The 12371-nt window shown below is 45.6% G+C and overlaps 1 protein-coding gene across 1 annotated transcript in view; it reads right to left on the reverse strand.

Moving 5' to 3' along the window:
* Window positions 1-12371, reverse strand: part of TANGO6 (transport and golgi organization 6 homolog) — a 207676-nt gene that overhangs the window by 43812 nt on the left and 151493 nt on the right. The window contains 1 exon segment of the mRNA XM_020989092.2: window positions 6691-6842. Coding sequence (XP_020844751.1) covers window positions 6691-6842 — 152 coding nt within the window.

Consider the following 12371-nt stretch of genomic DNA (forward strand, 5'->3'; position numbering starts at 1 on the left):
AATGTGTGATCCTAGACAGATCACCTAACCTCTCATCCTCAGTTTCCTCATCTGTAAAAACAGGGATTACATTACTATCTATCTCATGCAGTTGGTTTTGGTGAAGCTCAAGTGAGATAATATCTTTGCAAACCGTAGAGAGTTATTATTATTATAAGCTATGATAGAGATTTCTAGAAGTGGGATGGTGAACTTGGAACAAGGTAAAGTGAGAGCTAACCCCAAGAGAGTCTGTGGTCTGATGATTTCTGGATGGAAGAGGAGGCCTGAGTGTGGACAGGATGGAAAAGAGATGTCTAGAAAGTGGTTAAGACCAAGATGGCAACACTTTGCTCTATCTAAAGCACAGTGCCTGGCACGTGTAGGTGCTTAATAAATGTTTATTGATTAATTGAAGAGAACTAATTGTTCGTATCTGAGTTTCCCAATAATACATTGCTAAGGTCATGCTAAATTTAATTTCCTCCCAAACTCACAACCTCTTCCTAATTTCCCATTTCCATCAAGGGCACCACCACACTCAGAATCGCACAAGCTTGCCACATCGGTGTCGTCACACCCCGACATCTCCTGCAGATACTGCTCCCTTCTCTCCTCTGACATTGCCACCACCCTGGTGTAGGCCCCCATCATCTCACACCCGGATTGCTGCAATAGCTGCTGCCCTGAGTCTCTCCCACTTGGCACTTCTTAAACTATGGGTCTCCTTCATCTTCACGCCTTCTCTCTGAGACGACCCCAATTTGTCCTGTACACATCTCTTTGCACACAGGGGTTGTCATGTGGTCTCTCCTGTCAGTCTGTGAGAGAGCAAGACTGTTTTCCCCTTTCTTTATATCCTTAGCACTCTGCACAGTCCCTGGCACACTGAAGACACTTAGTAAATGCTATTTGACTGACTGAGCCAGGGGAGTCATCCTGGACTCTTCCCTCTCACCCATCTGGACAAGACCAGACCACACCATGCTGTACAGCCCAGACACCCATCTTCTTCTCATCTGCCCAGACTCCACGAGGCCTCTCCCTGTTCCCCACTTCCCCATGTGGCTTAGCTATCCTATTAGAAAGTAAGCTCCTTAAGGACAGGGCCTGTCTTGCTTTTCCATTTGTATCCCCAGCTTGGCACTGTACTGGGCACACAGTAGGTGCTGTTCATTCCCAAGTCAGGCCTTCATCACCTTCCATCTGAATGATTCCAACAGCCTCTTCAATGGTCTCCCAGCACCCGGCCTCTCCCCCCCGATCCATCCTCCACACAGCTTCCAAATGGGATTTCCAAATCCACAGACCTGACAATGTCACTTTCCTACTCAAGAAGTCTTGGTGATCTCAAGGACAAAGCACAGACTTCTCTGTTCTGTGTTTAGAACCCTTTATAATTTGGCTCTAGCCTATTTTTCCCATCAAACTGGACTCCTTGCCATTCCTCGCAGGTAACATTCCAAATCCTGTCTACACACCTTTGCACAGGTTTTGGCCCATGCCTAGAGTGTTCTCCTTCCACATCTCCAGTGCCACCTGCTTCAGGAAGCCTTCCCTGATTCCTCCCACTAAAATAACTCTGTTTTTCATATATCCTGTATTTAGTTGTCTGTGAACATACTGTTTCTCTCAGTAGAACATAAGCCCCTTGAGGCTGGGGACTGTCTTACTGAGCCACACAATGCCTGGCACCCAGTAGGTGCTTAATACATACCTTGCTAGAAAGAAAAAGTGGTCACTTAAATAAATAAATACATTCTTGTTGACTGACTGCTGCCTCATAGAGCACCTGTGCAACTGAGCTCACTGGACCTAAGCATTACTGAGATTAAAAAGTCTAAGCCCATCAAAGTGATGGTAACAGAAGAAGTGATGAGGAGAGGCTGAGCTCTCCCAGAACAAACGATCTCAGAGCTTCAAAGGATCTTAAGGGATTATCCGGGAAACAGAAAAAGCTGTCAAAGAACCCCTCAAAATCCAGAGAAAAATGTCCCCTTTCTCAAACACCTGGGGAAGGGTCTCCAGCCATGGCCACTTAGGAAAGTTCTCCTGACAAGGACAGCTGTTCACACTTGTTGAGACCTGCCATCTAGTGAAGGTAAAATGCAGCCCTTGGCAGCAGCCTGGCTGGTCTTCGATGACAAGGCAAGTGTGGGATGCTACATAAGAAGGAACATCTAAGAGGAAGAGACAGCGGCTGTGTGGGATGGAAACACCTGGGTTTTCAAATCACAGGGAATATCCTGCCTTCTGATGTTTCGTGGCTAAGAGCGGTTCCATTAATACTAAGATACATGACGCTTCTTGCCACTACCTTTTCACACGCCACAAATCTATTCTCACGAGCAACCTGGGTTCTCCGCCCGGCAGGAGAGGAAAAAGCCAATTTTGGGGTCTGCAGAAATTGCACTTAAAAATCTACACTTACAATCATCTATCCTTGTGCAGAAATTTTCATGCTTTTAGGGCCACAGAAACAGCTTTATACATTAAAAAATACATACCAGGCTTTGTCTCTCCAATGAATGCACTTAATTAGCCTTCTCTTCTTTAGAAACAGTCGATCAATAAACATTTATTAAGTGCCTAATATGTGCACTGGGGATATAATAAACAAAAGACAGTCCCTGCCCTCAAGGAGCTCACAATCTACTGAGGGAAACAACATGCAAATAAACAGAGAGAGAGAGAGTGAGCGAGAGCTACCTATACACATGATAAATAGGAAATAACAGCAGGCAGGCACTGGAATTAAGAGGGGTTGGGGAAGGCTTCCTGTAGAAGGTGGGATTTTAGTTGGGACTTAAAGGAAGCCAGGAAGGGCAGTAGTCAGAGCAGATGAGGGAGAGTGTTTCAGGGATTGGAGACAGCCAGAGAGGATTCCCAGGGCCGAGAGATAGGCTGTGTTGTTTGTGTGACAGCCAGGAGGCCAGTGTCACTGAATGGGAGAGTACCTGGTTGGGAAGTATGGTGTAAGAAGACGGGAAAGGCAGGAAGGGGCTGGGTTATGAAGGATTTTGAGTGTCAAACAGAGCATTTTGACCCTGGAGGTGACAAGGAGCCACCGGAGTTTATTGAGTGGGAGGCGAGGAGAAATAGTCAGGCTGCACTTTAGGAAAATCACTTTAGTGACTGAATAAAGGAAGGATTGGAGCAGGGAGAGACTCGAGGTAGATAGATCCCCCCCAGAAGCTACTGCAACAGTCCAAGTGTGAGGGGATGAGGGCTTGAACTACAGTAGATAGTGTCAGAGGACAGAAGGGGATGTATTCGAGAGACACTGCAGAGGTGAAATCAGCAGTCCTTTGCAACAGCTTGGATATGGGTGGGGCGGGGGAAGCACAGGATGAGAGATAGTGAAGAGTCTAGGATGACTCCTAGGTTCTGAGCCTGGAGGACAGGGAAGATGGTATTGCCCTCTATAGTAATATTAGTGGAGGGAGGAAGGGAGAGCTCAGTGGGGAAAATAATGAGTTCCATTTTGGACATATTAAATTGAAGATTGGATAATCAGTTTGAGATGTCTGAAAGGCAGCTGGATGTTAAACTGGAGGCTAGCAGAGAGTTTGGGGCAGGAAAGGTCGATGTGAAAACCATCAGCACAGAGGTGGTAATTAAATTCCATGTGAGCTGAGGAGATCACCAAGTGAAGTAGTATAGAGGGAGAAAAGAAGAGGACCCAGGACAGAACCCTGAGGGACACCTACTGCTAGAGGGCATGATCTGGAGGAGGTTCCAGCAAAGGAAACAGAGAAGCAGCGGTCAGAGAGGTAGGAGGAGAACCAGAAGAGAGTAAAATGGTGTCCTGAAAACCTAGGGAGAAAAGATGTATTAAGGAGAAGAGAGTGTTAAACAGTGCCCAAGGCTGCAGAGAGGTCAAGGAGAATGAGGATTGAGAAAAGGCCACTGAATCTGGCAACTAAGAGACCATTAGTAACTCTGGAGAGAGCAGCTTCAGTGAAATGATAATGTCAGAAGCCAGATTATAAGGGGTTAAGAAGAGAGTGAGAGGAGAGAAAGTGAAGGTACCTATTGTAGATGGCCTTTCGAGGAATTTAACTACCAAGGGCAGAAGAGATATAGGATGATAGTTAGCAGGTGATGGAAAGCTCAAGTGAAGGCTGGTAAGGGGGAAAATATGGACATATTTGTAGACAGCCAGGAAATGAGCCAGTAGAGAGGGAGAGATTGAAAATAAGTGAGAGAGTGGGAAAGACAGAGGACGGAATGAGATCGATTGAACCTAGTGGAGGGGTTGGAGTAAAGCCACTTCATCATGTGAGATGGGGTGAAGGAGAGAATGGTCAAAGGCTCCTAAGTGATAGGATATAAGAAGAGGGAGTTCACAGCCAATGGCCTTAATTCTTTCAGTAAAATATGAGGCGAGGTTCTCTGCTGAGAGAGTTGGGGGAGGGAGAGCCATGGAGGTCTGAGGAAGAATGAGAAGGTTTGGAAGAGCCTGTGGTGAGCAGGATAGTTGGTAAGTGGGATACAGCAGGATGGCCTAGCGACAGTGAGGGCCCAGTTGAGGTAGGGTGACCTAAATCCACAGTGGAACCAGTTGCGCGATTTTCTCCAGTTTCATTCAGCAGCACGTTGAGAAGGTGACAAATGGTGGGAGTGATCCATAGCTTGGCTGGCTGTAATCAGTGATGTGATAAGGGGGTAAGGGGAGGAGGACAGTGTAGAGTTGGACTGGTTCACTTAAGGGCCAAGATGGGGAGAAGAAGAGAGAGTGACCAGTGCAGGGGAGATGGTCTGGGAGACAAGGAGCGCGGAGGAGGAGGAGGTCAAGGGACTGAAGGTCAGTAGGGATCTTAGGACGCAGGAAGGTCAATGAGCAAGATTTGTGCTCCTGCCCTTTAAGCCTCCAATGGTGGGTCAGTGATTAGGGTAAAGGCAGTCTCTATTCCACAGATTGATATCACATATCAACATTCAGGATAATGATGAAGACTCCTTCCCATTCCACATGCCCATTCCAGTAGTGGTTGAAGCAATATTTGGTTCTGGTTCTAAGGCGAGCGATCTTGGTGTGATGAGGGACATACACTGTGTGCTGGGGGGGAGGGCTCAGAACAGCATGAAGGGCAGTAACATCACATTAGAAAAACAATCTCTCCAGGCTTTTCTCTTTCCCTTTTGTTCCAGCTAATGACAGAGTCATCACATAGAAGCCTTAACCTAGAGCTACTGTTAAATTCAATTCAACAAAACTTTTATTAATCGGCTACTACAGACAAGCCACAGCCTCAGGCACTGGGGATTCATAGATTATGAGAGTCCAGAGCTTACAACCACATGGCTTGGAAAGGGGGTGGAGGGCAAGAATACACAGACCGGAAATAGTCATGGTACAAGGGATTTTAACAGATGAAGACTGGGGGTGTGGGCAGACACAGACTGCAGGTGTAGGGGGATAATATGAACAGAGCAGAAACGGAAAAGGGCAGGAGCAGAAAGTCAGATGGCGAGAAGGAGTCTGAAGTAAGGCTAGGGAGGTGACCTGGAGGCACGTTCCACAGAGCCTGGAATGCAGGAGCTACTCAGCAGGCAATAAAGAAGGCACTGAACGCCTTCGAGATGAGGAGGGACAAGCGGCGTAAGCGGGAGAGCAGCCTGAACAAGAGAGGCTACGGTGGAAGAGCAGGGTGTGACCAATAGGCATTGATTCACTGATTGATTGATTCATTCAAAAGATATCATGGGGGAAGAGAAAGCAAGACATAACCACTACCAGACACCTTATTGTTTGTTAGATATCAGGACTTCACATTCGTTAAGTCATCTATTGGCAAAGTAGTATTCACAATTGTGACTCAGAACCATGGTGCCTGACCATCCAGATGTAAGGGAGGGCCCTCAGGTTTCTAAGTACCTGAAAATTCTGGCATGAAGAACAATTTCTAAGAGATTAAAGATCAAATTCAGACCCTGGGTATGAGAACAAGACTTGTAGACCTTCAGGAAAAAGCCCTTGGGGAAAAAGGAAGAGCCAGCTGATGTGGAAGCTACATGTGATAAAAGCCGTAGGTCACCATTACATAACAGCAGAAGCCCTTGTAATTAGAATCCGATAACAGCCAAAGTACCTTATTACCAATAAAGCAAAGGCGCTTAATAGCAGGGAGCAGAGGAATTGCAGCAAATAGAGGAAGGTGCCTATTTATCTCTCTGCATGGAGTGTCAAATGCAGATTCAGGAAATAACGTATTTCTCATGAAGTAGATTCTTCTGAATACAATATTCAAGTATTTAAAATTAGATAGTCAATAGGCACATTGCCTCCCAAATCACGCACACTCTACCCAGCATCCCCTAAACTTTCATTCTCAAAGCCTTTTTGTGCAAAGTAAGCAGACACATGAGTAAACCAAAGTGTGACTGACACAGATATCTATGCATGTATGTTAAACAGACACATGCAGATAGACACACATATATATATGTGCACACACATACATGCAGAACAAAAGAACTGCAGGTCACGTTAATCTGTCTTTTCTCCCCATCTAGAGACACCATCAGCACCACCACCATCCTCTTCAAAAACAAGAGTGACACTATTAATGAGGATGGTGAAGGAGGGGACTCAAATTCAGAAGGACAACGGCATAATTCATGCTTATAGCAACATCCTAAAGGTCATTACATTCCAGTGAGAGATACAAGCTCAAAGGAAGCCGTGCAGAAAGCATCATATGATACCTCGTGAACCACGGGACCCAAAAGAAAGTGCAGCCTCTGACAGAGTTCTCCGAGGTTGGACAAACTGCTGGCCCTGTGGCTCCCGTCTGGATCTTTTGCTCCCCTCAGGAAGGTGTGAATCAAAGGTTCTCGGTACTTCGAGACCATGTCCCCTGTTGGAGAAAGAGAAGAAATACAAGCTTACTTTAAAACACATTTCCAACCTTTAAAAAAGGAAATACCTTCTATTTGTTCAGTGTTTCATACTTTTAGGGGGTTCTATCATTCATATTATTTCATTATATTCTTATAACAATGAGCAGATGAGACTCCTGACCTCAGGGGATTCCCCAAGGCCCTATCCTAAGTTCTTTTCTCCCCTCTCTCCATCCTCTCCCTCTTGGGGGCCTCATTAGATCCCATGGGTTAAACATCGTCCAGGCATTCATACACTAAGCTCCTGGCTCTCTCCTGACTTCTAGGCCTAAATCACTGTCTATTGGATATTTCAAACTGGATATTCCATAGATACCTTAAACTCAATATGTCTTTATCAAGACTTGTTATCTTCCCCCCTCCAAAACCCAGCCCTCTTCTAAACTTTCCTAAACAATAATAAGGATAGCTAGCGTTTATAGAACACCTACTACGTGCTAGGCACTGTGCTAAGCTCTTTACAGATATTATCTCATTTGATCTTTACAACAATTCTGGGAGGTAGATGCCATTATTACCCTCATTTTATAGTGGAGGAAACTTAGGCAAACAGAGGTTAAGTGACTTACCCAAGGTCACACAGCCAGTTAGTGTCTGGGGCCACATTTGAACTCAGGTCTTTCTGACTCTAGGCCTAGCACTCTATCCACTAATAGCACCACCTCAGTCTGCCAAAGGCACCACAATTCTTCCATTCTCCTGGGCTTTGCAGTCATCCCCAATTCCTCACCTCTTTTTTCCAATTAGTTACTGCATCTTGCCCTCCATAATATTCATCCCCTTCTCTCTCCTCACATGTACACCCCTTATTGCAGGCATTCGTCAGCTCTTGTCCACACTACAACAGTGGCCTTCTAATTGGTCCCTCCACTCTTATTCTGCACAGAGCAGCCAAAGAGCATTTACTTATGGATATGTCTGGTCATGTCACTCAATAAACTCCAGTGACTTTCCATGACTTGTAGGATCAGGTACAAACTGCTATGTTTGGCTTTCAAAGTCCTTCACACCTGGCCCCAATTAACTTTCCAGCCTCATCATATATTACTCTCCCACTGGCACCAGACCATTCAACCCAACTGCTTTTTTCTCTCTCTCTTCTTTTTAGGCAATTGAGGTTAAGTGACTTGCCCAGAGTCACACAGCTAGTGTCAAGTGTTTGGTCTGAGGTTAGATTTGAACTCAGGTCCTCCTGACTTCAGGGCCAGTGCTCTATCCATTGTGCCACCTACCTGCCCTCTCTTTTTATACACACACACACACACACACACACACACACACACACACACACACACACACACACACACACACACCATCTTCTCTCTTTGGATCTCTCCTCTGTCCTTTTGTGCCTGGAATGTGCTAACCCTTCATCTTTGCTGCAGATTTCTCTTCAAGCTTTGCCTCCACTGCCACCTTGGACAAAAAGACTTCCCTGAATCCCCCCATCTGCTAGTGCCCTCTCTACCTATTTTGCATGCCATATGCATGTGTGTATGGATGTATGTGTGTATGGATATATGTATAGATACATATGTGTGTGTATACAGATACAGAAATAGTATGTACTTATCTACATATATACTGTGTCATCTCACAGAATGTAAGCTCCACGGGAGTAGGAGTTAACTGACTTGTATCAGGGCAGCCCAATGGCTCAGTGGATAGAGCGCTGGGCCTGGAGTCAGGAAGCTGTTCAGTCCTTTTTCAGTCTGACTTTCCATGATGTCATTTGGGATTTTCTTGGCAAAGATACTGCAGTGGTTTGCCATTTCCTTCTCCAGATCATTTTACAGATGAGGAAACTGAGGCCAACAGGGTTAAATGACTTGCCCAGGGTCACATAGCTAGTAAGTGTCTGAGGCTGGATTTGAACTTCGGAAAGATAAGTCTTCCTGATTCCAGGCCCACAGCTCCACCCACTGTGCTAGGAGCCAGGAAGACCTGGGGGGGGGGGAGAGAGAGAGAGAGAGAAAGAGAGAGAGAGAGAGAGAGAGAGAGAGAGAGAGAGAGAGAGAGAGAGAGAGAGAGAGAGAGAGAGAGAGAGAGAATATGTACGTATATGAGTACATATATAATCATATTCAAAAATTATGAAACAAATATGAAATAATTTAGGGAAGGAGGACATTAGCAGAAAGACTTCATATAGAAGGCAGTGCTCAAGCTGAGCCTCAAAAGAAGCAAAGGATTCTGAGGTGGAGGCGAGGAGGTAAAGCATTCCAGGAGTGGGGGTACAGTCAGGGTTAAGGGATGGAGAGCTAAAGTACCATGTGTGAGAAACAGGAAGAAGTCCAATCTGACCAGCCTCTGCAGAGTTCTGCCCTCATCCCGGGAGATTTCAGCATGTGTGCGCAGATTTCTAAGTGCTTAACTCCCTAGTTCCTCTGTCTAGACAGCTCCCACGACCTGTTCCTCCACTCCACCTTGGCTACACACTGGGACAGACACATCCTTGATCTCACCCAATGTTACACTTCTATGTCCAAGAACTCCAGATTCCCTCTTATCTTTTTTCATAAATCTCTCTCTACACCTCACGACCCTTAACTCTATTCTCTGTCCTCACTGTGTGCTCCAATCGTTCTGTCCTTCCTTGGGCCATCATCCCTACTCTGGCACATTCTTTGCCATCCCCAATCTCAACCTCTTGGTGAACCGGTCCAGCTCTACACAATTCTCTAATCTTGAACCCTCGTTCCCTCATTGAATTGTTGAACATGCCTTGCTAAATCCCAACCCTGGATTAAATCCACTATCCACCTTCCTTGTTCCTACTCATGTGTTGCTGAATAGTTAGAAGATTTTATGCAACCACTGAGCCTAGATCCACTACCAATTTAAATTATCTAACCTCAGATGGGTCTTCACTGTAGCAGGGCAATCTATCTATTCCTCCCTAATCAATTCTCTGTCCTACTCACCACAGGAGCTGTTCCAAACCTTCTATCTGAACCTCAAGACTCCCATGGCACCCCCACCTCCACTCTCCCAATATGAAGCCTTGCTTCATATTTAATGAAAAAATTGAGGCTGTTCAATGAGAGTGTCCTCTTTTTTCCTTCTCTTCCTTCTCACCATTGACATCATCTCCTGCTAGGCCCTCCTTGCCCCCACTTCATATGAAGAGGTGGCCCTTCTCCCTGCCAAGGCCAGCTTCTCCATGTGAACACTGATCCCATTCCCTCCCACCTCTTCTGGCAGACTGTCGTCATTATTATCCCCCCTCTCTAATCTTCAGTCTTTGTGTCTACTGGTTCTTACCCTGCTGCCTATACGCATCTCCCACCCTTAGAAAATCTTCACTGGATTCTGGAATCCAGACCCTCCTCTACCGTTATTATCCTTGTAACTCTCCCTGTCTTTCTCAATAAAACTGAAAATGTGGTCACACTTGGTGTCTCCATCTCTCTCCTCCCAGTCTTCTAAACCCTCTGCAGCCTGACTTCTAACCTCACCCTACGACTGAAGCTGCCCTCTTGGTTTTTCTCCTTCCTCTCTCAATACCCTTTGCTGTGTCTGTACCCATGTGGGTATGCCCCAAGGCTCTGCTCTGGGCCCTCTTCTTTTTCTTCTAGACACTCTGGGTTGACTATCTCATCAGCTCCTATGAGATTCAATTATGTTTAAGCTGAAGATTCCAGAATCCACCTATCCAGCCCCCTCCTGAGTGCCAGTCCCGTATGACCAAGTTCTAAACTTCTCTATTACTGTCAAGGGCACCACCACCCTTATCCGTTGCCCAGGTTTGGAAATTTTTTTAAAATTCAATTTTATTTTCAGGTCCACATTTTCTCCCTTCACCCCTCTTTGAGAAAGCAAGAAAAATAAAACCTGTAACAAACATGTATGGTCAAGCAAAACAAATTCCCACATTGGCTACGTCCACAAAAAAGTCTGAGTCTATCACCTCTCTATCTGGAGTGGGATGGCATGTTTCATCATGAATCCTCTGGACCTATGGTTGGTGATGGTGTTGATCAGGGTTCCTGAGTCTTTTTTTTTAGACAGCTTTTTGTCTTTACAATGTTCTTATCATATAAGTTGTCTCCTGTTTCTTGTCACTTCACTTTGCATCAGTTCATACAAGTCTTCCCAGGTTTCTCTGAAACCATCCCCTTCATCATTTCTTACCACACAATAGTATTCCACCATATTCACATACCATGACTTGTTCAGTCATTTCCCAATTGATGGGCATCCTGTCAGTGTTCCATTCTTTGCCACCACAAAGAGCTACTAGCAATACTTTTGGACATCGGGGTCCTTGCCTCTTTCTTTGATCTCCCTTGGGGCAGAGACCTGGTAGCAGTGTTACTGAGTCATAGGGTACAGACAGTTTAATAACTTTTGGGGCATAATTCCAAAACGCTTTCCAGAATGGCTGACCAGGTGTGAAATGCTGATGATGGCTTCCCTGACTCTTTAATCTCAAGCACCCCATTTATCTAATTGGTTATCAACCCTTGTCACTTCTTTCTCCCAAAGAGCAGCTGCATATAACCTCTTCTCTCTACTCACGCAGCGACCACCCTAGGCCCTATATGCTGTGCTGCCTGGGTGACTGCAGTAACCTTCTATTTGGGATCCCTGCCTCGCGCCTCTCCCTACTCCAATCGGTTGTCCACATAGATGGCAGATTCTGACCATGTCACTCAGTAAACATCAGTGGTTCACTGTTTCCAGGGTATGCTATGGGAAAGGTCCAGGAGGCAGGTTCTGTCACCCTCCCAGACCAAATATAAACTCCTCTGCTGATCATTTAAAGCTTTCTATAGCCTGGCCCATCTCTGTACTTCCAGGATCCACATATTTTATGTCACCTCCGCCTACTCTATGGGTCAGCTGTACCGGCTGACTTGCTACTGTCCCTGACACATGATGCCAAGTGGCACGGTGAATATAGTGTTGGATTTGGGTACAAAAAGACCGTAGTTCAAATCCTGTTCTAGACACTTATTAGCAGTGTGATCCTGGGTAAATCATTGCCTCAGTTTCAACATCTATAAAATGGGGATAACAGCATTTAACTCAGAGAGTTCTTAGAAAGATCAAATAAGATAACACGTAAAGAGCCTTGAAAACCTTAAAGTGCATTATAAATGCTATTTACTGGCTATTATCTCCTGTCTCTCCTGCCTTTGCACTGGTGGTCCCTCATGCCTGGAATTCTCTTCCTCCTAACCTCTGCCTCTTGGAATCCTTGGCCCAAACGCCATCTTTGGCAGGAGCCCCTTCCCAGCCTCCCAAGATGCTAATTAGTAGAATGCCTTTCATCTCCTCTGTATTCATCTTCAACATAATCATTTATTGACATGTTGTCTTCCCAGTTAGGAGGCCAGTTACTTGGTGTTGCTTGGCCTTCATTTTTTTTTTTTTTGGTGAGGCAATGGGGGTTAGGTGACTTGCCCGGAGTCAAACAGCTAGTGAGTACCATGTGTCTGAGGCCCGATTTGAACTCAGGTCCTCCTTACTTCAGGGCAGGT

Source organism: Phascolarctos cinereus, unplaced genomic scaffold (genome assembly GCF_003287225.1).
Source record: "Phascolarctos cinereus isolate Bilbo 61053 unplaced genomic scaffold, phaCin_HiC Scaffold_2;HRSCAF=192, whole genome shotgun sequence".
Lineage (NCBI taxonomy): Eukaryota > Metazoa > Chordata > Mammalia > Diprotodontia > Phascolarctidae > Phascolarctos > Phascolarctos cinereus.